Genomic DNA, 26,959 nt, shown 5'->3' with positions numbered 1-26,959 from the left:
ACTGAGCAAAGGAGGGTTAAGGGCCTTGTTCAAGGGTCCAGTTGTGGCAGCTTATAGGACCTGGAATTTGAACTCACAACCTTTTAATCTGTAGTCCAACACCTTCACCACTAAGCCACCCTATCCCCTACATTCAGGCACATTTAGAAAAAAAATTCCTCCTCCTCCTCCTCCTCCTCATCATACTAATAATATTATTATTATTAACAAAAACAATTCCTCCAGATTTCACCACTTTTATTTCATATCAAAACCCCACATGGTAAATTAAAAAAAAAAACAATATAGATACAAGTGACAGACAGCTTTTCATTTTCATTAAAGCCTCAAAATCACAAAAAGCAAACGTCACACTGCAGCTCATTTGAAGATTATAGTACATCCTGTGGGGGGAAATTATATTGCACGCTACTTCACATACACCTGCACCAAGCCATGAGACTTAACATGCTATAAAGTGCTATCTCAAAGATGAATTAAAATGACCACTAAAACACATCATGTCCTGTTTAATAAGTAAGTACAGCTCACAGTATCTTGATACTCTACCACTAAGTCTACGTCAAAAGTGATTAGTGAAAACAGCACCCTGCCCTAAAGACCGAACAGCTTAACGTGTACAAGAGGAAAAATAAAACATGTTACTTGTTGGTTACTATTATTACACTCTGTGACTCAAACTTTGTAACTTTGCAAAAACACAAGTCAGAAACTAAAATGTGCATAGATTCTCCCTTGAATCCACTGTGGAAAGAAATTTGAAAAACAATGATTAGTGTTTACAAAAAAGTAACTACTGGAAGAGCATCCCATGATTTCACTATTTCCTTATGTGACAATACCATCGTTCACATTATTAGTTTTAATAATCACAAACAAACGGACAAATCCTCAGGACACAACATGTAAAATATATTACATATTATTGAAGAGACTGAAGGAAAAAAAACAAAAACAAAAAAAAAAAAAACCTTGTGGCCATATGTGATGATGCTTTCTTTAAAACAAACATTCTTTTCATAAAGGATAATGCTACAATAAAATAAGAACAAACAAGTAAACCATCAAGTAGGAAAGGATAGAAAAGCATTGAAATTTGAAAGCATCTTTAAAAAAAATCAATTTGCAAAAAAATCTAAGAGGTTCCAGCAAGTTAAAAAGCCTTAAAATGTAAGAATAAAAATGCTTTGATTTGGTAAACTCAGAGGGTTCCAGCTTAAGAAGCAAACAAACCCTTTGAGGTTTAGTGAATAGGCACATGCTATACCACCACCTCAAATTCATCCAAGCATAAAACCAGTGCCAATTATTATTTGAGGACTAAGAGGTAGGTATTAGAAAGCCCATAGGGTGAGTACCTGAGGAATTACATGGCAATGCCATTTCATCCACCAATTGCTACTCCATTTAAATCCCTTTAAAGCCAGTTATCTGTCATCATTATTCACTAAGGCCATGTCAGTTTTTCTCAGTCATTTTTGGACTGGCTGTGATGGTGCATATTAACCCAATCACCTTTTGAATCAGTGTTAGTACTCATACCCTGGTTAAAACCTAGCAGCACAACTGTGCTTCAAATGCTACTTTGCATTTTTTCCATGAAAAAAAAAAAAAATACATTCAAAATGCAAAAGCTATTCGATGCTGCATTCAATTATATACCAACCACTACGAGGTGTCATTACATGTATACATCACAGTCCACTGCAAGCAAATGCTTTCATGGTGTTTTTAAGATAGACTGTTTGGGATAGATTTAGTTTCACTGCAAGTTATTTATTAGATCATTATTGTTATTAATCTTAAACAAAACCTCTTAAAGGAAACAAAGCCAGCTCAAGCAGCATTTCTACAATCAGAACAGTGTACAAAGTCGGTTATTATTAGTGCACAGGTATTAGATAGTGTTGATTAACATACTCATCTCCAACATCATTAAATTGCTCATGTGTACAGCAAATAGGTGACATCTGTAAAACTTTGCATTATATTAAGGTGTAGTGTGTTCTTTTGCATTTCTGTGACTGGTGTTAAACCCTGATGTGTTTAAGTGCAGACATTATAATCTAAACACCTGCCTAGTTGGTCTTCTAAAAGGCACTGTATCAAGGGTTTTTCAGATTACTTGTGGCTCTGAAGCTCTAGTGCACCGAAATAGTGTTTTTAAACAAATAGCTACATATCATGACTTATGAGAAGCAAGGGACAAAATAAGCTAATGGAATAGGATAGTTAGTGATCAGCAGACCGACTTGGACACATTCACATGTAAGAGAGGCGCTTGGCTGTGATGAACTCCTCCAGGTGGATGGCTCCGCCCCCCATGAGGCCAAACGCAGGGTACATGGTTCCAGAACAGTCCACCTGACGCTCGTAGAAGCATCGCATCGAGTCGGCGTCATAGAAGAAGACGCGGCCGGCCTCGTAGTCGAGGCAGATGCCGATCCGCTGAGGCAGAGGCATAACACGGCTGCCATGGTCTCCAACGGCTGCATTGTGGGACGCTTTGGGAATGAAGAGCTTGCCCATGCCTACTGTGAGCAGAGTGAAAGGCTGAGAGAGCTCATAGCATGTGTCCTCGCTGCCACTGTCATGCCCGCTGTCATGGTCGTACCTAGAAAGAAATTATAAGAATGGCATGATCAAGATTTACTGACCAGGAACCAGTTGGCTTGGAACAGATCCAACTATTTAAAGCACCAGATCAGATGCCCCAATTTAAAGAAATAGTACTTCAGTTACAGGCTTGTATGTACGTGTGTATGCTTAAAGATTCTATATCTGCCATTTTTAGCCCTCTCCTCAGATATCTATCTTAGAAGATCAATTTCAATGCTGGACTGTATGATGCAGCTTTTCTGACATCATGAGGGTTGGTAGTAAACTTTCTGCATTTCTTTACCATTTATTCAACTGTTTATTCATCAAACTGCACTATATTCACCTGCATCAAATCAAACATTTTTATATTAAATATTTATCTAAAATTTTTGCTCCTGATGTCTCCATAACATTGCTTCATTATATCAATCCTCCCTAGGGCTCAACAGACCTTTACATCAGCTGACAGACGAGGGATGGCCCTCGATGTCGAAACATATTCCAACAAGGGGAAATGCCAAGAAATAGACGGGGGAAGTGCTTCAAAGTGCTGAAACACATTGTTATGCTCTTGAAAATGCTCAGAGGAACTAGGGAACAGGGGTGAAGTGGCATTTACTTGCAGCATTCTACCTTTAATTACTATTCTTTCATCAATTAAACAAATTGTTCCATAACATCAGATTACTGACCAGCAGTAAGAGCCTTTCGTAAAGCATAGTACACAAATTACCATTTTTAACAAAAGTAACAGTAGATGACCCCCCCCCCCAGTTCACTTGAGCTCACCGTGGGCTGCTGGTGTCACGGGGGGTGTGGAACCATTCACTCATCTTCGAGTCTGATACCACGCCTACTTTCACCATGTAAGAACTTGGTTCCACATGGAAAGCCCAGTAATGGCGGCCATGAGAGATTCCTGTGTCACCGATGATGTAATCAAGGCATATGTAACTTCCAGTCTGAACCCGATCAGCAGCCAACAAGAAGGTCATGCCAGCCATGCTGTCTACAGAGTCCTTCCTCTTGCTCAACCTCAGACGCTCTGTGCTGTAGCCGCATTTCTCATTGAACAAGAAGCCGAACACTGTGGAAAAACAAACAGCAGCTTCTTAAAAGTAAAACCTGGTTTTAGGGTTTGGATTAAGGAGTAGTGTTTCTTTTATCTTAATACTGGCCAACAGAATGTAAAAGCATTCTAGAAGGAACAGGATGTGACAACATTACTTCTAACACTGAGGTGTTTTTTTTGGTGTTATGTATACACATATATAGTATCTCACAAAAGTGAGTACACCCCTCACATTTTTGTAAACATTTTATTATATCTTTTCATGTGACAACACTGACGCTCTGCTACAATGTAAAGTAGTGAGTGTACAGCCTGTATAACAGTGTAAATTTGCTGTCCCCTCAAAATAACTCAACACACAGCCATTAATGTCTAAACCATTGGCAGCAAAAGTGACTACACCCCTAAATTGGGCCCAATTAGCCATTTACCCTCCCCGGTGTCATGTAACTTGTTAGTGTTACAAGGTCTCAGGTGTGAATGGGGAGCAGGTGTGTTAAATTTGGTGTTATCGCTCTCACACTCTCTCATACTGGTCACTGGAAGTTCAACATGGCACCTCATAGCAAAGAGCTCTCTGACGATCTGAAAAAAAGAATTGTTGCTCTACATAAAGATGGCCTAGGCTATAAAAAGATTGCCAAGACCCTGAAACTGAGCTGCAGCACGGTGGGCAATACAGCGGTTTTACAGGACAGGTTCCACTCAGAACAGACCTCGCCATGGTCCACCAAAGAAGTTGAGTGCACATGCTCAGCGTCATATCCAGAGGTTGTCTTTGTGAAATAGACGTATGAGTGCTGCCAGCATTGCTGCAGAGGTTGAAGGGGTGGGGGGTCAGCCTGTCAGTGCTCAGACCATACACCGCACACTGCATCAAATTGGTCTGCATGGCTGTTGTCCCAGAAGGAAGCCTCTACTAAAGATGATGCACAAGAAAGGTCACATACAGTTTGCTGAAGACAAGCAGACTAAGGACATGGATTACTGGAACCATGTCCTGTGGTCCAATGAGACCAAGATAAACTTATTTGGTTCAGATGGTGTCAAGCGTGTGTGGTGGCAACCAGGTGAGGAGTACAAAGACAAGTGTGTCTTGCCTACAGTCAAGCATGGTGGTGGGAGTGTCATGGTCTGGGCCTGCATGAGTGCTGCCGGCACTGGGGAGCTACAGTTCATTGAGGGAACCATGAATGCCAACATGTACTGTGACATACTGAAGCAGAGCATGATCCCCTCCCTTCGGAGACTGGGCCACAGGGCAGTATTCCAACATGAGACATCCATGCCCAAGACGGTTAAGGCAGTGCTGGAAAATAATGGTGGCCACACAAAATATTGACACATTGGCCCCAATTTGGACATTTCCACTTAGGGGTGTACTCACTTTTGTTGCCAACGGTTTAGACATTAATGGCTGTGTGTTGAATTATTTTGAGGGAACAGCAAATTTACACTGTTATACAGGCTGTACACTCACTACTTTACATTGTAGCAGAGTGTCTTTTTTCAGTGTTGTCACATGAAAAGATATAAAATATTTACAAAAAATGTGAGGGGGGTGTACTCACTTTTGTGAGACACTGTATTTATGCTTGATTTTTGCAATATAAATTTTCTGTGATTTTTTTTGGAAAGCTATCTGAATTGGCAAAATTGCAAGCACTGGATTCTTCTTGTAAACTTCTACTAATGAACACGCATATGTTGTTACTTTTTTTTATGATAGCTGGACTCATATTGGATTTGACAGCTTGGTCAAAAATCTGTAATCGGGAATCTGTAGTAATTTTGCAAAAAATTGCAAGCTCCTCCAAATAGCGTGGAGTTGATTGCTGAATGCTTAATTTTGCCTTAATTTCTGTGATTGAAACAACAGCCCCATCAGGAGTCTGTGAATTTGCAGACATCACACACTAGGCAAATAAAAGAAACAAACTAATTATAAAAGAGATGACTTGTTTTGTTGAGACACTGTCACTGTGACTAAATGTGTAACATTTCCAAGTAATCAGTGAGTCAACAGAAATATGCTGAAACAGTGCACTGACTATAACTGAAACAGGATACTTGTACAGTACTGCAATACACCTTTATTTTGTAATTTTATTTGTACCAACCCTTAATTAATCCAAACTCGGAATTTACTTCAGAATATTATGATTCTATAAATGTAAACTGAGCAATACCACACTGAGCAGAGGAAGTGCTTTAGACAAGGCACCAAATATTACATTGAGGTGCAGAGTCTCAAAAATCCCCCTCATTAATAACACACTCATGCTCATTTGGAATGGCCCTTCATCCAGCTCTGTGCTTAAACAAAGTGCTTGTGCACAATTCCAAAAGTGAATGGATAAACTCTAGCACAGATCGGATTTTAACAGCAGTTTAAATCGCTTAAATCCGACACTCACTGAATAACAAACAAAAGCCCCACTTTAAATGGGTTCTGCTGGACTGAGCACACAAATGCTGTCAGATTTAATCTAAGCTAAAGGTAATCATGACAGGAGGTGCACAAACATGCTGCGATCAAACGATCTTAGTAGAGATTGGCCTACTTAGTAATCTTGTTCAAATATGTGCATTAAATGTATACATAAAGCGTCACGGGAGGTTACTCATGTGGTGGCTCAGCAGTACAACTGCCACATACCATATGTTCAGTCATTAATCAACATAGAAGAGCTGGTTCATACACGGTGACAGAGAATGCATAGTCAGGGTTTGTTTGAGCAAGATGCACAATCAGCAGAATCTCTGAGTGGATTTGAATAAAAGGGTCAGTGGGTTTATGGACATCGTAGACAATTTAATGAATTAAAGTATACTTTTTCAAATGAAGCCTCTCAAATGTGTGCATTAGTAGTGTGCGATATGAAAAAACATCACAATACATAAAGGCATTTCTACAATATATACTATAAATACTAGATCACAACAGGAGCTTGCCAGTGACCTTACAAATACATTTAATGGTTTATTATTAATTATTATTATTATTATTATTATTATTATTATTATTATTATTAAATTGTATATAATGGTCTGATATACAATTTATGCCAACAAACATAAATTGAAGATTTTCTTTTTATAAGTTTTAAGATTCCAAATATTAGAAACTTTCTTAGGCTGATTTAGTAAAGAGATATCTAGACATCTGATTTGATAAACAGAATAATTCAGACAGAACATGTAGTGTGCTAGAATTGATCAAAATATCACTATTATATTGTAATATCTCCCAGTCCTAGTGTGTAGCACTGGCACTGAATAAACCATTAAACGTAAGACAGCTACACCCTATGTAGGACACAACATGTGTGAAAAGCTATTTGTAAATCGGCTTCAGGAAGTCTGACGCATGTAACATGCAAAATCCATGTAAATCTAACTCAGTAGCAGTAAAAAAAAAAAAAATCTGTGTATATGAATAAAAACAAATCTGAAACCTTAAACAGGAATTTTAAATTCAGAAGAATTTTAAAGCAGTCTCTACACTACTACTGTAGAGTTTTGTGCTAATAAACAAATGATTCACTGAGAGATGAATCAAGGTTCTATGTAATTTCGCTTGACTGATCAACAGTCTGCACTATTTTTAGCATCACCAGCAGGTATAAACTTGCATGGGATTCATCAAAGGGACATGGACGTCGTTAAAAAAGCATCATCACGTGGGATCGCAGTTAATTTCCTAAGCCATGCTGCGACATCAAATGGCGGAAGAAGCACTATTATTGTAATGAGGGTTTTTACAGCGCTGATGCATACAGTCTCACTCACAGCTGGGACCGAACTGGCCGAGAGCTCCATCGGGTACTGACTTTCGTGCAAGAAATCAGATTATTAACCATGATAATGTTCGTTTACCTGGTGCAGGAGGTGTGTGAAAGGACACCTCGGGGCTGTAGGGGCTATGAATGGTATTGCGGCAGCTCCGCACCCTGAATGCGTAGCGGCAATCACTATCCAAATCACACACCACTGTGCTGGAGCCGTACACTTGCTCGGTCAGGTGCCACTGGCTCTCCTCATCCTTTGCAGGCACTTTTCTATACTCGAGGACATGGTGGTCAGTAGGAAGAGAGTCCTCGGGCAGCCTCCAGTGGATCAGGCCCTCATTATACACACGACTATGAGACAAGTCGATCATGGGTGGAACAGGAACTGGAGAGCAAAAATAGATAAACATAATTCAGCGTTAAAGTTTGAACTACAAAGACATGGTTCCTGCATCAAACCCTGAAGGATATGAAGTGAACGGGACAAGAATAGAGCTATTCCTAAGCCATGACTTCCAAGGTTCATGACAGAATACAAGGTAAATAGAACATCTAATGCATGCTCTTTCATAATCAGCAGCTTGTTGGGAACACAAATTTTAATAAATTAGAGGTATCGAAAAATTTGGTTTTGCTTAACTTGGAAGAACTCTTAAGGATGACCCTGTCCAAAAAGTGAAGAGGTGTAAGCTCGGCAAGCGAGGATGAAGAGGGGACTGTCACAAATCTAAAGAAGCTTGCCAAGCCTTTAGGCACGAAGCCCAAAGCACTTCTCCCCAAATAACAAGCTATTGACCAGAACAGGGGCTGCATTAAACCCCTTAAAACTGGAAAGAAACCTCATCCTGCTCTCTGGTCATGAATTCTTCTTCACCAGAAAGTATGGCAGAGACGAACGAAAACAGATTTAAAGGGCTGGAGGCCAAGAAGGTGTTCCATGCTCTGAGCATTTATGGCTTCCATCAGCACTACAAAACACCATTTTGTGGACCAAAAGTCCACTTTAATCAGAGATGCAGTGTTGAAATGGATGAGCCAGATGCCATCTGCCTAGTATGCTTTTTCCTTTGATCAATTTCACTATACGCAGAGCTTTTTATCCATTACTAGACATTAGTAGCATTGGCAAAACTTAGATAACGAAATTGATTGTATTAATTATAGTATAGTATATGTCATTACTCACACTCAGCAAGGCAGAACTTTTTGAATTATGCATTATTCCACTGATTGGTGACAGGACACAAAGAAAAGTATTCAGAAAGTATTCAGACACTTTCACTTGTTGCACACCTTATGTTGTTGATTTGATTCTGAATGCATACCATTTTTACACATCCATAAGTCTGGGATTTAGTGGAGTGTTGTTTTGGCTGTATGCTTAGGGTCAGTGTCGTGCTGAAAGGTGAACCATCATCCCACTTAAAAAAATTTTAAGGATGTTCCTGTATTTGGCTGCATTCAACTGCACCTCAATAGTCCTTGCCTCCGAGAAGCACCCCATCACATGATGCTGCCACTAGGCATAGAATTAGCCAGGTGATGTACTGCTTGCTTGGGGGTTTTTTTGCCCAGAGACTTTAATTTTTATCTTATCAGACCAAAGAATCATTTTCCTAGACGCTGCTGGAGTCCTTTATGCAGTCATATGCTATTTACTCAACAGTAGCATCTGTCTTGCCACTCTTCCATGAAGACCTGATTCATGGAGTGCTGTAGAGATGGTTGGTTTGTCCAACAGGTACTTTTGGAGCTCTGTTAGTGTGAACACTGGGTTCTTTCTTACCTGCCTGACCAAGGTCCTTCATCTCTTGAAGACGGTTCTCTAAAAAGGTTCAAAATTATTGCCACTTTACAACTGAAAATGCCTTAGAAATTGTTTTGTATCCCAGCATTGATCTATGCCTCGCCACAATGTGACTGTGGAGATCCACAGATCCTTGGACTTCACGGCTTGGTTTTTGTCCGGACAATACAGTTTAAATTGTGCGCCTTTCCATACTATGTCCAATCAATTTTAGCAACAGGTGAACCTCAGCTGAGTCCTAAACACATATACATCTCAAAGAAAGAAGATGCATCTGACCTCAATCAGTCAGAACTTGATTACTTTTGTTAAAACACGTTTTTTACTTTTTCATGATGGGCAATTAACTTTGGATTGATGGGTAAAAATGGGAATTGTATCCATTCAAAATTAAATACTCAAAACAAAGTGTGAATCAAGTAAGAGAGTCTGAATCTCTTCTAAATCCAGTGTGTGTGTGTTTCCAAAGAAAATCATTGAGAATGTGATGAAAGCAGGATTTGGACCATGTGCAACACTAAGCTGACCAGACCAGAATTACACCATTTTGGTTCACTGACATATCACTGGTCAGCCATTGCCCAATAGCTGCCCGACTCCAGTCTTCAACCACAGTGGCATTATTGCTCAGAAGTGAAGATCTACACAGCAGTTATGTTAGCTGTTTATCCGGATCATTGCAAGCAAGAAATTCTATATACCTGGACCTTTACAAGTTTAGAACATGTTTTCTAGAACAATTTATGTATTAACCAGTTCATTCCCCACAGATTTAGAAGTTGTTTGAAACGTCTTTTCTCCCCTTCTGCATATTTATTTTTGCTGAGCAGTACTAAATGCACTCTTTGTTTCCATAGCTGAGGAGAGACTTCTGTCTAAATAAACAGTTCCTGAGCAGACTACCTTGCAATTTTAACATCTATATTTGCCTCTGTAGTGCTCCAGCTTTTCCCTGTACTTTTCCTTTATCTACGTACAATTGAGCGCAAAGCTTTGCATTCCCTTGGTTTCTCAGTGGAAAAAACACAGACGTTTAGTTTATCTAAAAAAACAATTCACCTAACACAAAATAGAAGATGTATTTAGAGGAACAGGAAATAATGGGATAGGAGGAAAGTCCACATCAGAACACCACAATGGTGATTGTTGCACTATTAAGATCATACAATTTCAGGAACAAACTGAAACAAACAACCTCTAATAAACGTTTTGAAAGATTTAACATTTCAAAATAAGGATAAGGATAATAAATCTAAAACTAGTGTGCTCAGTTTTATACTCTATATACTCACTCACACACACACAGACCCATTTCATAAATTCTACCTTACAACACCACAAGTTATAATGAAAGGAATAAGAGTAAAAGCCGCCAATCCTCCTGGCAAAATCCTGGGCTATTTTAGGACTCCAACCAGCTTATTTAATTAGAAAGCCACTGGTAGCAGACACACCAGCACCCCACCACCCACCTACAGGGATACATGAACGCGTGACTTTCTCACACTTACCTCCACCAAAAGAAAGATCTTTCAGCAAGGACTCTTCCTTTGAGGTGTCCAGGACAAACTCATCAAATGAGGGGTTAGCAGCAGGCTGAAAGGTCTTCAGTGACTCCGTGGCTTTCTGAATCCTGCACCCAAGAAGACAGTGAGATACAGCAGCAGTTCAACAGCAGCCATGTTTGATCATCGTATATGCAGCTCTTAGACAGTAAACTGCCAAAAGCTGCCTAATGGAGATCAATTATCAGGATTAGACTAGAAGACGCATACTATTACTATACTTAAATCCACCAACACATGCCATTCTGCAAAGCTCACAAGCACATGGCCAGCTTTCACTAACCAGAACCTCAAGATAGACCACCAGCCACTGTTAAGCAGCTTGTGTCTGTATATAAACAGCAGCATCCTCATTAGAAGAACAAACTTTTTGGATGACTGTGAAGCTGTCAGTAAAAATAAGAATTAGGGAATTTAGGTGTAACCTGATGTGGAGCTGCTTAGCTGTCTGAACGAAGCAGGACTGGTCAGTCTCTTTGAGAACTTCCTGTGCATAACCCACTAAACCGCTGTTCTCCAGCATGCCCTGGTACTCGTCCACCTGGCTCCTGAGCTTGTCCAGACGTCGGTTCCTGGACAACTCAATGGACCGCAACAATTCACTCTTCCTTTCTTGCAGAGTCTCAAATAGACGCTCAAAGTGCTCATGCGCCTGTCTCTCTGCAAGCTGTCCATTTTCCTACATTGGTGAGATACAAACATTAATTACCAAAAGCACTGCTAGCCCATTTTCATTTTCAATATACCAATAAGAGTTATTTGCTGAAACCCAGTAATGGTCTGATTGCTATCCTTCTCCATCAGCTAATGATGTGCTTAAGAAAGGAAATACTTTGGAAGCAGGAAGACATTTGTCATGTTCAAATCTGTCTCAAAATCAATCCACTGCTTCAGGCCAATTTAGGTCCAGCACTAGTACTCAGCATTAGGTGAGTGCATCACTACACACAATGTACTACACCAGCATTTCCAGAACCAGTCCTCATGGACCAGTAGACAGTTTTTACTCTCTGCCAGCTGCAAACATGTCTAAACAGAGCAGTCAGAAACATAATACACTTGACCATGCTTACTGGGATTTGGCAGAGAACAAAAACGTGGGCCATCTTTAGTCGCTAATAACCAATACATCTTTTTAATCGTTAAACACTGGCTGCGAGTTTCCTTTCCTTAAGTAAAATCTTTTTATGATCTACACTATTACAGTTACTACTACAGACCATTACATTTTATATTTAATAAGATTCTGAAATAATACATTCTCAATATCGTAGACATTTCAAATTACATCAGTCCCCTAATATTCCAAGGATTGTCCATCAAAATTATATATAATATATAAACCTGTTCATAAAATCTACTTGACTGGGAAAGACATGATCCTGTCTTGCAGTGGGCATAGTAGCTAGAGCAAAAGGCTCTCAAATGTTTCCACAAACTACTTACCTCAGTTTGCTGAATCAAGACGTCCAGTTCAGAAATCTGAGTCCTCACTTGTTCCTCTTTGCTAATTAAGTAATGGATACTTTTTGATAGCTTCTCCTGTTGGCAGAACAAATAAATCTGTTAGGCTATGAATGTACGTAATGGAAAAGCAAACCACCCCAGCAATTTTCAGGTAGTTCAGAGCATCTAATACCACAATGACAGAAGACATTGAGCTCTGTGATGGCTTTAACATTATTAGGCACAATTGATTGCATTAAAAATGCATAGCCCAGGCCTGCTTGATCTAATCTAAGGTTACACGGCTTAGGCCAAAGACAAAATGGGCCTGAGGTGTTTTTTTGTATTCTGTAGAAATTTACACCAGTGGCCAAAAGTAAAGAAGAGGCTTTTACTGACAGATGTACAGGCGTGAACTTTTTGCCTTGCTCCCCTCTATTCACGTGTAACATGATCCTGAGTTCTTGCCAAGCAGGATGCTCAATTTTTAATGAGCAGGTTAAGTAAATGAAACTCTAAACCCTTAACAAATACAATGCACCATCACATGCCTGAGAAACCTATAGTTTATGGTACAATTTTATTTCGAGTCTGCATACCTTGAGGACCTTGTAGGCACTGCTCATGGACGTGACTTTATGGTTAGCATGAGAACCACCGAGTTTGCAGAGGTGACACACCGGCCTGCGACACACCTCGCAATACATGTTAACTTTCTCCATCTCATGCTCAGGACACATCAACACCTGCAGCCAGAAATATACCAAATATAATACTCATATAATAATGTTAGTAATTTAGCAGCTTTGCTGGTCATACCTTTGGTCTGAAGTTAGTAGTAGGCCCGACGTACTCGTGTTGGGCCCTGGGTGTCCCCCATGGGTGGTGCAGCTTGAAGCACTCATTGCAGTAGCTGGCCTTGCAGTCCATGCAGCTCTTGGTGGCCTCCTGCACAGCAGGTGGCTTGCACAAGTTGCACATGATAGCGACAGCGGCACGGGCCGCCTGCCTGTAGCGCTCCACGATGCTCTCCAGCGTGAAGTTGCGGAAGAGCATGCTGATACCCCGCTCGCCCAGCTCTATGTCACGCTGGCAACCTGGGCATGGGAAGCTGGTGACGCGGGGGGTGACTGAGGAGCGCCTCCAACCAGGAGAAGAGGACACGGACCCTGATTTCACACAAATATTACTCTGTCAGATAAATACATAGATGAACAATATTATAAAAAAGTTAAAGCACTGCTAACCTAAAAAGATGAAACTCAAGTCAGTTGACTCCAGTTTCAGGATGCTCACAAAAGATGTGACAAACAGAAGAAAAAGCCACAAGGTGACAATGATCTGGACAATAAAATGCTCAAATGCAAAAAGAGGTCAAACAAAGGGATACCAAACAAAAGATATGTGAGCCAGTTACAGTTACCAATTTCTTGGTAGACAAGCTGAATAGACAGATGATGCCACAAATGTACACTTGATCACAAAAAATATTGGAGTATGATGTATAAAGACAAGTGTTTTTGACATTTTACTGACACCAGGAAAAAAACTACAGATATTGGGTAAAGCTTTATCTTATTCCTTGTCCAGTTCAATGTATTAAACATATATACACACACAGTACAGTTACAGAGACAGACACAAACTTGGTGTTTCACATGAAGGAAAATCTCAGACAGAAGAGAAAGCCACTGACGGCACAAGTAAACATTCACTACAATCATGACAGAAGCAAGCAGGTCACAGACACTAAGAAACAGCTAAGAAAAGACTACACGTAGATGCACGGCATGGACACAAGACAGTGACATCACACTGCATGGCACAAAAGTGAGCAATGGATGCAAAACATTGCCGTAACAAACATGCACAGAGATGTACGGAGATGTAACGGACTCATAACGGCTTGACTGTTGCGGACGTGGCAGGAGATGACCGTGAGTGAATGACTGTGGGGACCTTTACAGATGGGAACTGAACAAAATGAGGGAAAATAGGCAATGAGTGAGGGCGTGTTAGAAGAAGAAGCATGTACTTAGGCCATGGTTGCGCTGCGCTGCTCGGGGAGGGGAGGAGCAGGCAGCATCTGCAGCGCGGCTTGCTGGGGCCAGCTGCTGCTGCCGCAATGACACTCAGTGCAGAGGAGGGGAAAGAAAATAAAACGCTCAGACCAGTAAGTCATCGTAAGGCCATTCTGGCAGAGCATAGAGGTGCCTGGCCATACAAAAACCACAAATCAACGGCAAGCACCCTCTCATTCAAGATTATGGTACTACGCTAAAACTAAAAAGTGATGCACTTGCACGCACTGTCTTCTTCAAATCTGCCTCCGTCACTTGAGAGTTAAATTTGGTAGAAGGTTCTCACTTTACCGTCACTAAATTTGCAGTGGGGTGTACTCTCAGATGCAAACTGATGTGTGATATTCACATCTGAGGTGGATGGAAGACTAGAGCGGTTGGAAACAAGCGAAATATACACCTGCCCGTTTGAAATACTGAGCATATTTACTGCCAGGACCAACACTGAATAGAAGCAAGTCTGGCTAAGGTTAGTGCTGACACATGCAATCTTTACCACGTGTTATATTACACAAAATATAAAAGGATTTGGCCAGGACTGAGTGGTGCACTGATGCATTGATTGATTAGTCAGGAGAAAAGACATACTGTTAGCATATAATAAATCCAAATTTTACAATGCACAATTCAGTAAATAAACACAATTTTAAAAAAAATACTCATTCTGTCCAGCTATTGGGTTTAAAGGAGCTGTTAGTAATTTTAGTGCCATCTGCTGGTGGTGAGATGGATAGCAACAGAACCAAATAAACCACCATTTGACCACATGAGCACTTTCCATGGAAGCTAGGGATGTGCACAGACATTCAAATACCTGTTAAGCATTTGATCCACCAATATTCAAATAAATACTGACATTGCTATCCAGCCAATGGTTATGCCATACATCCACATGAGGTCATTGTGAGGACGGAAACATCCGGCAGACAGCCATACTGTTTTCATGGATTTTCTCTGGATCTGGCGTTTTTACCCTCATGTGGGCAGGCAATGATGGCAATCAGATATGAAGCTTGCAGGATAAAAATCAGCGAGAAATACATCTCCAATAATGTTTACTACAACTGTTTAAAAATCTTAAACGACAGTGGACAGAGATCAGGTACCTCAGGTCTGCACATTTGCCTGTGTTACACCAGAAGCGACAAGGTACGTCTCACACGCTCCACAGCGCTTTTCATTTGACACAACTGTGCAAATGTTTTCTTTCACAAGTTCAATAAGAAGAAAATATCTCTTGTGGCTGCCAGATTACAATAAACATACATTATTAAAATTTATTAGGTAAAAATAAATATAAAGGTTTGAATTTTAGTGATACCAGCGGCTGAAATATTGAGCTGACATTTAAACTGTTTTTTTTTCTTCTTTGCTGTGGGTTTAACAGTTTTATTAATCATTTCTCCATATTACGTCTGTCAAATACAAACACGTATGCCAGCACTGACAGGAAGAGGGCTTCATTAAAATGATACTCCACATTAATAAAGAATTCTCTGCTCTCCTAGAGGTTAACTCAATATCAATTCATTAACTCGTCAAATATGAACTAAAAGCAAGAGATGGGTACATAAAATCGTTTTAAACTGCTGGGCAGAGTTAAATTTGAGACCAGAAATTTTTAAATATAAAGAAAGACACTATATCAGCATCAGTGGAATTTATAGTGAATATAGAAGAATATAGAATATAGGAAGAAGGTCATTACTGTGAAATGCTAGTTTGAAATATATTTATGTGTTTAGCAGGAGGGGAACTGTGCACAGTGACCCACACATTCCTGTCCAGCACACATCCACAGCAACATCCCCAGCTCTCCAATCTCTCTCTCCCTCTCCCTCCCTCTCTATCTATCTATCCATCAATCTATCTATCTATCTGGTTGGAATAATTCCTTGTAAAAGGATTTGCAAATGTGTGGCTTCAATGCTGCCCCATGGTATCCAGTGAATATGCTCAGTAGACTTGTAGACTTTTCAAAAGACACCGTTTCCGTTATTCCATTACACCGTCTCGCACAAGGAAGTGTTTGTACCTACAGAGAAGTAGTGCGTGTTCACAGGGGTTCTACAAACACCGTACTCACTACAGCTATTCAAATTATATAACCCACATCTACCTCTCCCTCCAAACGACCTTCTGAGTGAGGCTGGAAGCAACAAACAGAGAAGTGAAATAAAATAAGAGTAACACAGAACAAATGTGAACAAATGTGGCATGAGACCTGGCTTGCAGCCCAGGATTGCACAAACATGAAATCATATTACATGTCACACATTTCAATGCAAATCGGACATTGTAGATGAGGACAACAGGAACATATTTGTTAATTCACAGGAGCTTGATGCGTATCTTTCGCCGACAGCCAGAAATAAAGCTGAATTATTTGCTTAAGCAAATGCTGGACCATATAAAAGAAGCCTGGAGGTTCTTGTCCCAAGGTTTGTTCGGTTTGATTTAATCCTCCTCATGCCAGACTGCCTCACCATGACAACACTTTGTAGGAGGTAGAACTCGAAAACATCAGTCTATTCCCTCTCTCTGCTAGGGGTCCACACAGAACAGGTCTACAGCTGACTAAATATGCCATTTTGTATTATAATCTTAACATTTATGCCCCCTTTTTTTGGTAACAGAGAACCATTCATGTCCCCCAAAAGAAAGGAAATGATCTATAATAGTGCAAAATGAACTAAACATTATTGTATGCGGGAACATTCTGTAGGCAGCAGGCTCACAGCACTGAAGATCATGCTAAAATTGATACACATTCATTCATTGATCTGCATTTGACAAGAGTAATTAACAAGTTCGGCACTAGTCAAGCCTGAATAGTCAAAGAGTAAATAATTAGAAAGCTAAATATTTGCATAAAGCAGTATAACTTTCCTTCTCGTGCTTTCTCTCTCCTTAACCCAGATTTCACATTGATGAACTAGGCGCCCAGAGGTCAAAAAAAGTAACAAATTCACCAGCCTTTCTTGCATTTTCTACCAGACTGAATTTAAAAAAAAAATTCTCCAAAGCACATTATTGCATATTCAGGGGTCAGATTCAGTGTGTAGCTGCTGAGACTCAGAGCTGGGACGCACCTGATCGGACCAGCCTGTCCAGCCTCTCCATGCTGGGAGAGGGAACTCTGGACCGAGGGCTTCCGGGGTTCGAGCACTCGGATCCGGCATCCGTGCTGAAAGAGTCGTCCTGGTTTAGCATGAGCAGCTCTTTGACACACTTGTGACAGACGCTGTGCTGGCATGGCAGGATGAGTGGGTGCGTGAACAGTTCCTTGCAAATGGGGCAGATCAGCTCGCGCTCTATGTTCTTTATAGGGACCTGCAAAACAGAGAGACATCAGGCTCTGGATGAACAGGAACAGTGTGTAGAAAAACAATTTGACATATCTTGGCAGGGTGGATTTTTTTGTAAACTTTTCATTCATTTATAATATTTCAAATATTAGGACGTTTTAAGCACAGGGAGGAAAGTGAGTGTGCTATTTAAGCTATCTAAGTGGAAATTCACATGCAGTAAAAGTTTTGGACAAGACTTGATCTGTGTTTTCTTTCCTTCTACAAGCTAAGTTGTTACAAATGAGCTTGAAGACCCCTGCAGCCGAACCCGAGCCTGGTTTGCATACGAAAAGCCATGTGGGGAAATAAAGGGGAAGGGAGCAAGCCATTGTTACATTTCTGCTTGTTTTCCCCCTTATAATCTAGCAGTCGGATCTTACAGACTTAAACAGGCGATGCAGAAGGTGTCCGCGTTAACTCAATACAATTTATTTATTGTAAGTGTATTATTATATTTATTATAAAGACACGACACGGCTCCGCTATCAAACACATTTACTACACTCCAGTCATTCTCCTGCATCACTTACCCCCATCGAGCTTCGCCTTGACACCGCAGACATTGTAAAACGGCTTAACTGCTGAGAAGCAGTGCTAGCTGGACGAGCTGAAGAACAAGAACTTTTAGCAAGACGAGAACCAGAAGCGTGAAATAAAAAAATCGCCAGTCCACTCCACAGATATAAAGCGCCGCTGTGAATCGCCACACACGCGCACTGCCGTTAGTTTATGGGAAGGAGCGCAGAAAGCCGGGGATCAGGGCGGGGCCACGGAAAGTCGCCTTAGCAACCAGCCCTTGTGTATGCAAATTAAAGGGGGGCGTGGATGAATGAGATGAATAGTCACGCGGCCGCCGGTATCTTGTTCATTAAAAAAAAAAAATCATATTTTAAAGGACAAACATCTTTCAAGACATAAAGGAAGAAGGAAGAAATAACTTTAATGCGTTTAAACAGTCAGCTCGTGTCACATTAGTTAAGAAAATACAGCCCTCTTTTGCACTTCAGTCCCTGGTTGCCAAATGGAGAAAAATCCCGTCCTCATGTGCTCATATAATTGTTCTACGTAATGACAAAATGTCCAAGTGTGCGTATTAGCTGTCTGAGCTATTTTGGTAACTTGGTAACCATATTAGGAAATCCGTATAGCGGAAGTGGTAGCCCAATGGTTAGGACATAGGATCATAAGGTTGTGAGTTGAAGTCACTGTAGGGCCCTTGAGCAAGGCTCTTAACCCACCAACTGCTCAGTCGTACAAATGAGATAAATGTAAGGGTAACGGTGTCTGCCGAAAATGCCCTGAATGTAAATACATGAGGTAGACACCGGTTAAGTACTGAGAGTAAGCTGACCACTGAAACTGGCCATTCATTCGGGTTCGGGTGGATCCGCAACCCAGGAAACTGGGCGTGGCTGGAATAGGCCTACATGCTCAGGTGGGATGCAGACCACTGTGTGCGCGCACACACACACACCTGCAGAGGGCCGAAAGTGCGGGTACATAATTGTGCCATTTGATTATGATGTTTTCTTTGTTCGTATGGTTTAAAAAGGCTCACCCTAGATTCCTAGGTATTTCAATGAATAATAATTTAACTATAAATAAAAGGCCCTAGATGCCGTCTCTCACACGTGACCTGCATCAATGTAGTCACATTGTATTTATAGTATCTGTCGGGTATGTAGTGGTGAGCAGTGGTATGCAGTGGGCGTGACTAGGGGCGGAGACTAATATGAGCTGAAATAGGACCTTATTGACTGTCCCACGTGTTCGTCCTGAAATGAATTCTCATTCATTCAAATTAATGATAGTGTTGAATCTTCTTGACGGACACAAAAGGTCCACGTGACTGCGAGCTTACTCTTACTGCAGTAGAGCAGTAGGTTATGTAGCTTAAGGCACAGCTGGCTAAATAGATCAGTGTGTTATTACTTGGTTGCTTCTTGTATGAAACTCTATGCCGTTGCTTTTCAGCATCTTTTTTTTTTTAATTCTGATTCAAAGCTATACTTTACTTTCCACCTTTAACTTTAAATCTGATATTTATTATCATGATCATATCCACAATATTAAATACTTATTATTATAAAAACATTGTTTTATTTGATGAATGCCAATCTAGTCAGATAAAACTGCGTGAGCTTGAATATTCGTATTTAATGTTTTACAGTCATGGTGTAAATATGCTCCAGTATAACTTTAAGCACCTGCCTGCTCTTCTAACGGTTTCTTCACGGCCATGTTCACAACTAGGGGCCAGTAATTCCAATGGTACATGCATGGAGCATATTTTCAGGTAAAACGTTGCCTGGATTGTTTTTCTCATCGTGCAATCAAGTGGCATACCGTTAAATGTAATCATGCTCGATTATACATAATAAGTGCGCGTGCTTTGTGTTAGAAAATCCTGATTAAACCCCAATCTAAATGCATGACTTGCAGGAATGATCCAGTCCTTATTCTGCACTCCTAGAAACAGGGCGGCGTGTAACTGAAACGCAGCATCCCTCATGCTCTCAAGATCAAAGCAATGGCAGGAAAAAAAAAAATCTGTGGTAAATGTGTTTCAGTGTAGGCTTACCTCTCCCCTTTCAATCCGCTCCATTATGCTCCCGAACTCCGTTATCTCCTCTGAGTCAGACATCGTAAATATCCCGATCAATAGAAACGGCGGCGTTAAATGGGTGTATAAAAGACCAAGAGAGGATAGCCTACTCCTGAGAATATCAACCAAGCCCTCCTGCAGCTCAGGGGTGTGGTTCAGTCTCCCCGGATGCGCACTCCATGAGACAGGAGCAAGACGAAGGCTGCAGGATTTTAAGTGCTGTGCCACATGTACAGCACCCTGCGTATGGCTTGTGTCCAGAAGAGCGAGCTATAATGTGACATTGATCGTGCTCTTCTTTAGAAGGCAAATTGAATAAACCATTAGGATCATCCTTAAAGCATGAAACCCCGCCCTCTACTGTCAGTGAGTGGGCGTGGCCTCATTTACGCTGCCGAGCTGTTGCTGTGTACACGGCTCTCATTTAGCAACAGCTACAATTATAATCATTAGCGTAAAAAAAATGCCTTTGTACGCAAAGCAGTGTTCAGACAGCATAATCTACCCAAAATTAGCTCAAATCATTAACTGCTTAAAGACTGCAGTTATCCTGGATGCCCAGACTTGTATAATGTTGGCTAATATTACCTAAATTAGTGTTACAGGTGATTAAAGGAGACATGGCCAGACACATACACTATATTGGCAAAAGTTTTGGGACACCCGTCCAAATCATTGAATTCAGGTGTTGTTTTTCAGGGGTTGGGTTTATCGTCTTAGTTTCAGTGAAAGGAACTCTTAATGCTTCAGCATACCAAGACATTTTGGACAATTTCATGCTCCCAACTTTGTGGGAACAGTTTGGGTCTGGCCCCTTCCTCTTCCAACATGACTGTACACCAGTGCTCAACCTGATAGAACACCTTTGGCATGAATTAGAGCGGAGACTGCGAGCCAGGCCAAAACTGGGACGTCATGCACATGAATTAATGAGAAATCCCACGTAGTAGTGGAGTAGTGAACGTTTGACCTCACAGTTCAAGAATGTCACTATATGGCACAGTTGATCTGAGACTGGACATGGCTACTTAGCAGTGGTGTTGAAGGTGGTGTTATTGGCTAATGTCTGTTCTAACACAAGAATTTCCCTCATGGGATCAATAAAGTCTGTCTGTCTGTCTCTCTGTCTGTCTGTCTGTCTGTCTATCTATCTATCTATCTATCTATCTATCTATCTATCTATCTATCTATCTATCTATCTATCTATCTATCTATCTATCTATCAGCAGAATATATAAACGATCGAAATATATACAAATGAGGAAGTGAGAAAGCTGCACAGACTAAAGGACTAAAGTGCTGCTGCATATTGTAGATTTAACAAGAGGACATGTCTGTATTTTGAATGATCTAACACAAACACAGCAGAACCTAAAGATAAGAAGAGTTTACTTCTGATTCTGTGTGCAGCTTTATATCATTCTGTAAACTGGGAAGGAACTTGTAGTTGAGAAGACTACCTCGAGGGGAGGAGTAGGAATTTAAGTTGAGGGGATATTTTCGGGGTTTTTCTTGTTGGAGGTTGGGAATTACAAGTTGCAGCCTCAGGTCAAATACAACTTAGATTCCACTGGCTCCTCTAAGAGTGAGTAGTCAAACAGCATTGTGGGTAATGTAGGAAACCATTAACCAAAGTAAAGATATTGATGACATATGGATATATCAATGACAGAAGTTAACAAAAGGATTGATTACAAAATAAATAGTAGATATCACTGAAGTGCACATTAACTATAATGATTAATAATACAAGTCATTCAGAGTGGAGTTTTCCTCTAAAAAACAGCCATTTATACACTGTTCTACTTACAGGACACTTACAGACAACTTAATCTTATATTATTGATATGTTAAGATTGATAAGATCAATAAGGCTAATGTAGAAAATAATATCAGAGGTCTTGAAAGAAACTACACTCTATCACTTTATTTTTTAAACTAATGAGCAATTTTTAGTTAAAAATATATATGAAACAGGGCCAATCTCCTATATTGGGGTAATACAAAATTGAATGCATTGTAAAGCTTATATCTCTGTAGCTCACCTGTATCATATGAGGGAAATTAGATATAGATTAGCTATACAGTGGTAGATTCAGTGGTTGGATCTTTTGCCTGTTTCAGAGGCATGATAATGACCCAGATGTTCTCCAATATGTTCTGTAGGTGTTACGTTTAATTTACATTGAATATAATATTACTTTAATTGCTTCCTATTGTGAGCCCACTCTTTCTCCCACTGCAATATGATAGCTTCAGACACTAAAATATTACATGATAGTAAATATAGTTCCTAGTTTAAAAGAGCAGTGCATATTTGTTCATGACAGTGTACATTACTGATATATATCCATAAGATACATATCAGATGGCAGCTTATTTAGTCGTCTGAAAGACACAGGATCATGCATGTCCTACATTATTGGAGTTTGTATGTTCTCCCAGTGCGTCAGAGATTTCCTCCAGGCACTCTGGTTTCCTTCCCTAGTCCAAAGAAAGGTGTAGTCTGATTGTAATCTCTGAATTGTGCAGAGTGTGTGTGATTGTGCCCCGTGATGTTTTGGCACACTGTCCAGGGTGTCCACGGGTAAATCTCAAGGGTCACTGTGAGACCGTGTGTAGGATAAACGCTGCAGAAAATGAATGGAATGGAATGAAAGTTATAGAAATAACAGTCTGTTGTTTATGTTACTATGATGCAGATAACATAATCCTCGATATATAACTCATATTGGTTATTTTTTTTTAGATTGTTTTAGAGCTTGTGACTAGATTACATTGCATTGGTCTATCTAAGACAAATAAGAACAAGTCCTTTCAGACAGATATTTAGTTCGTTGTTGGCGATAAACACATATATCAGAGATGAAACTGACAGTGTTTATTGTGTAGTACTTTCATGTAGTAACTGAATTTCGTTAAAGCTAGCTGATCTGTCATTTGACTTATAACACATCAGCTGAATCTATTCCAGTTACAGGAAAGTCATTATAGCAAGTGAGTTGCTGCAAGAGCCATTTTACTTGCTCTGAATTGATATTGCTAGCCATGTCTTTGACAGCGAAGCTACATCTCTGATCTTAGCTGTCCTTCCAGGAACACAACGTAAACATACAGTCATGAATAATGTAACAGAAAAGCGACATTAATCTGATCTTGCAAGTCTGACGTAAATTTGTAATTCTATGACGTATACAAAAACTCAACATGTAATACACACAAGGTAATTTACAGTAGCGGTATTTTGATGGTCAGAATTAGCCTTAGTGTTAGCTTTAACATTATGCTAAATTAATATTTCATACAAATGATTCAGTAAAGCTCCCTGCTTAAGAACCATCATGCCTGGTGAATGCAGAGGAAAAACATCTGTGCGATCAAAATCATCACACAATCCGGTTTAGTGTTTTCTAGATTCCTGCCTGGAGTTTGCATGCTCTCCCTGGGCTTCCGGGGTTTTCTCCCAAGTCCAAAGACATTCATTGTAGGCTTTTTAGCATGTCTAAATTGTATGTACCCTGAGATTGGTTCACACCCCATCCACAGGGTCCATCACTCTGTGCCCTGAGTCTCCTGGGATAGATACCAGGCTCTCCACAACCCTGTGTAGGACAGGCAGTACACAAAAGGATGGATTTATTGTGATAAAACGTGATGAAACGTAACTAATACCATCCTGTCGAGTGATATCTTGAGGCTTTTAGAACTAAAGTTTATCAACTAATCTAAAGCACATCTAAACTAAAGACAGTGTTGTGATCTTTGTACGATTTGACAGAGAAAGAAAAGATTTTTGCTAATTACATCTAACCTTCTAACATGATCTCTCTTGTTATTGAACCACAAACACAAATCTCTGGAGTAAGGTCATGCTGAAACGGGCCACAGTTTTAAGCCAGTATACTTAAAGTACAGTAAACTCTGAAAAAGTCTGTTCAATTCTTCTAACCGTCCATTTGAATAATGACCAGATGCAGCAGAATAAAACAGGAATTCAATACTTTATTTCCCTTTTAAATATGCATTGCCTTTCAAATCTGCTGACATGAAAGACGGTTATTTATTAATCACACTGAAATTGTCATTTACAGTATTGGCATTTCATACAAAGGCTTTGTTGTTTTTTTAATCTCTAACATTGATATTTTTGTAAGCATAGAAAAAATAAATTCTCCAATTTTGCTGAAACACATTCAAGTGTCTTCTTCGAGAAGTGACGTCAATTTGCAGCAATGTGGGGGTAGGGTTCAAGGAAGGGGGAGTTATTAATTATCGAGTTATTTATCTGAGGCACATTCACTGAGGACAAGGGGTGCTGTTCATTACTAAAACATTGCAGTAACCTTTGCTTTTGAAACGAAAGCGTGTTTTAAATACAAGTGGCATGTTATTGGAGATCACGTGATTGTAACAAAAAAAAATACTTTAACGTATATTTATTTTAGCAGGACATTTTGCTTGAATAGATATTTTAACATACAGTTTTCTGTGTTGAAGTAAAACATATTGACAGCAAACCAAATAAACGAACGGAGCAAATTGGACATTTCAAGAATCTAACCAGCGTCTAACAAAACACCTGATTGCAGCTCATTTAAAAAAAAAAAAAAAAAAATTGTTGGTGAGGAACAAGACATCTTGTTGATGTACGAGGGACCCAAACAACCTTGTGCTTGGGTTTAAGCAGCGATTGATAGTTTCAGGTTCAATAATAGATGAAGCTGGACCCAATTATTTATTCATCGCCTCCTCCCCGCCTCCATTACGGAAGACGGTCCATGGTCAGCTTGGTTTCTATCTACTGCTAAAGTTAATGCAGCCGGGCTCAGAGGGACGAGGTGCGTCTTTGCACGTGATTCGGAGGCTGTTGTGGTTGTGTAGATGTGTGTCACGCTGTCATGTGCAGCTCTCCCTCCATGTCCGCTGCAGCTGCTGCATGCGCTCAAAGGCTCTGTAACTGACGTTCAGCGCCGGGTGAACCTTCAGCAGACTGGGCTCACCTATCAGAGACAGGCCGCAGATGCCGAAATAGGTGTGCAGAGGGTCTGAGGCGCAGGAGGACGAGACAGAGAGTAGAGAATGTGTGTCAGTTAAACAAGACACAAAGACACACACACACTCACACATATGTACAGACACACACTCACATATGTACAGACACACAGTCACACACAGACACACACTCTCACATATGTACAGACGTACAGACACACAGTCACACACTCACACAAACACAGATGTACAGACACACTCACACAAACACAGATGTACAGACACACACTCCCACATATGTACAGACACACAGTCACACACTCACACAAACAGATGTACAGACACACACTCACACAAACACAGATGTACAGACACACAGTCACACACAGACACACACACTCACATATGTACAGACGTACAGACACACAGTCACACAGACACACACTCACACAAACACAGATGTACAGACACACTCACACAAACACAGATGTACAGACACTCACTCCCACATATGTACAGACGTACAGACGTACAGACACACAGACACACACTCACACAAACAGATGTACAGACACACACTCACACAAACACAGATGTACAGACACACACACAAACACACACACACAGAGATGAACAGAGACACACACACTCACATGAACAGACACACAGTCACACAGATGTACAGACACAAACACACTCACACAAACACACACTACCATGAACAGAAACACACACAGATGTACAAACACACACTAACATGAACAGAAACACACACAGATGTACAAACACACTCACATGAACAGAGACACACACACAGATGTACAGAGACAAACACACTCACACAAACACACATGAACAGAAACACACGAACAGAAACACACACAGATGTACAAACACACACTCACATGAACAGAGACACACACAGATGTACAAACACACACTCACATGAACAGAAACACACACAGATGTACAAACACACACTCACATGAACAGAGACACACACAGATGTACAAACACACACTCACATGAACAGAGACACACACACAGATGTACAGAGACAAACACACACTCACACAAACACACACATGAACAGAAACACAGATGTACAAACACACACTCACATGAACAGAGACACACACACAGATGTACAGAGACAAACACACACTCACACAAACACACACATGAACAGAAACACAGATGTACAAACACACACTCACATGAACAGAGACACACAGATGTACAGAGACAAACACACACTCACACAAACACACACTTACATGAACAGAGACACACACACACAGATGTACAGAGACAAATACACACTCACACAAACACACACATGAACAGAAACACATAGATGTACAAACACACTCACATGAACAGAGACACACACACAGATGTACAGAGACAAACACACACTCACACAAACACACATGAACAGAAACACACACAGATGTACAAACACACACACACATGAACAGAGACACACAGATGTACAGAGACAAACACACACTCACACAAACACACACTTACATGAACAGAGACACACACACACAGATGTACAGAGACAAATACACACTCACACAAACACACACATGAACAGAAACACATAGATGTACAAACACACTCACATGAACAGAGACACACAC

General features: G+C 40.4%; 2 protein-coding genes across 6 annotated transcripts in view; both read right to left on the bottom strand.

The window, feature by feature from the left end:
* Positions 1 to 220: 220 nt before the first annotated feature.
* Positions 221 to 20,643, bottom strand: trim36 (tripartite motif containing 36). 5 transcript variants are annotated; one of them, XM_058390522.1, is made up of 11 exons: positions 20,295 to 20,643; positions 17,456 to 17,696; positions 14,318 to 14,413; positions 13,102 to 13,451; positions 12,882 to 13,028; positions 12,283 to 12,378; positions 11,262 to 11,515; positions 10,783 to 10,904; positions 7,553 to 7,849; positions 3,391 to 3,688; positions 221 to 2,614 (listed from the first exon to the last, which is right to left on the bottom strand). In XM_058390522.1, exons 1-11 carry the CDS (start codon positions 20,355 to 20,357, stop codon positions 2,263 to 2,265), a joined length of 2,316 nt encoding a protein of 771 aa, XP_058246505.1. In that variant the 5' UTR covers positions 20,358 to 20,643; the 3' UTR covers positions 221 to 2,262. The 5 variants fall into 5 exon arrangements, with proteins under 5 accessions (XP_058246505.1, XP_058246500.1, XP_058246501.1 ...); XM_058390517.1 differs by lacking the exon at positions 14,318 to 14,413 and adding an exon at positions 16,483 to 16,512 and having other exon boundaries at positions 20,295 to 20,642; XM_058390518.1 differs by lacking the exon at positions 14,318 to 14,413 and having other exon boundaries at positions 20,295 to 20,641.
* A 3,666-nt stretch (positions 20,644 to 24,309) lies between these two features.
* Positions 24,310 to 26,959, bottom strand: part of pggt1b (protein geranylgeranyltransferase type I, beta subunit) — a 16,744-nt gene continuing 14,094 nt past the window's right edge. The window contains exon 9 of the mRNA XM_058389806.1: positions 24,310 to 25,363. Within this exon, the coding sequence (XP_058245789.1) occupies positions 25,215 to 25,363 (149 nt within the window). The 3' untranslated portion in view covers positions 24,310 to 25,214. The remainder of the gene's footprint in view (positions 25,364 to 26,959) is intronic.

This window comes from Hemibagrus wyckioides, linkage group LG05 (genome assembly GCF_019097595.1).
Source record: "Hemibagrus wyckioides isolate EC202008001 linkage group LG05, SWU_Hwy_1.0, whole genome shotgun sequence".
In the NCBI taxonomy this organism is placed as follows: Eukaryota; Metazoa; Chordata; class Actinopteri; order Siluriformes; family Bagridae; genus Hemibagrus; species Hemibagrus wyckioides.
This window is presented reverse-complemented; position numbering and strand designations above follow the sequence as displayed.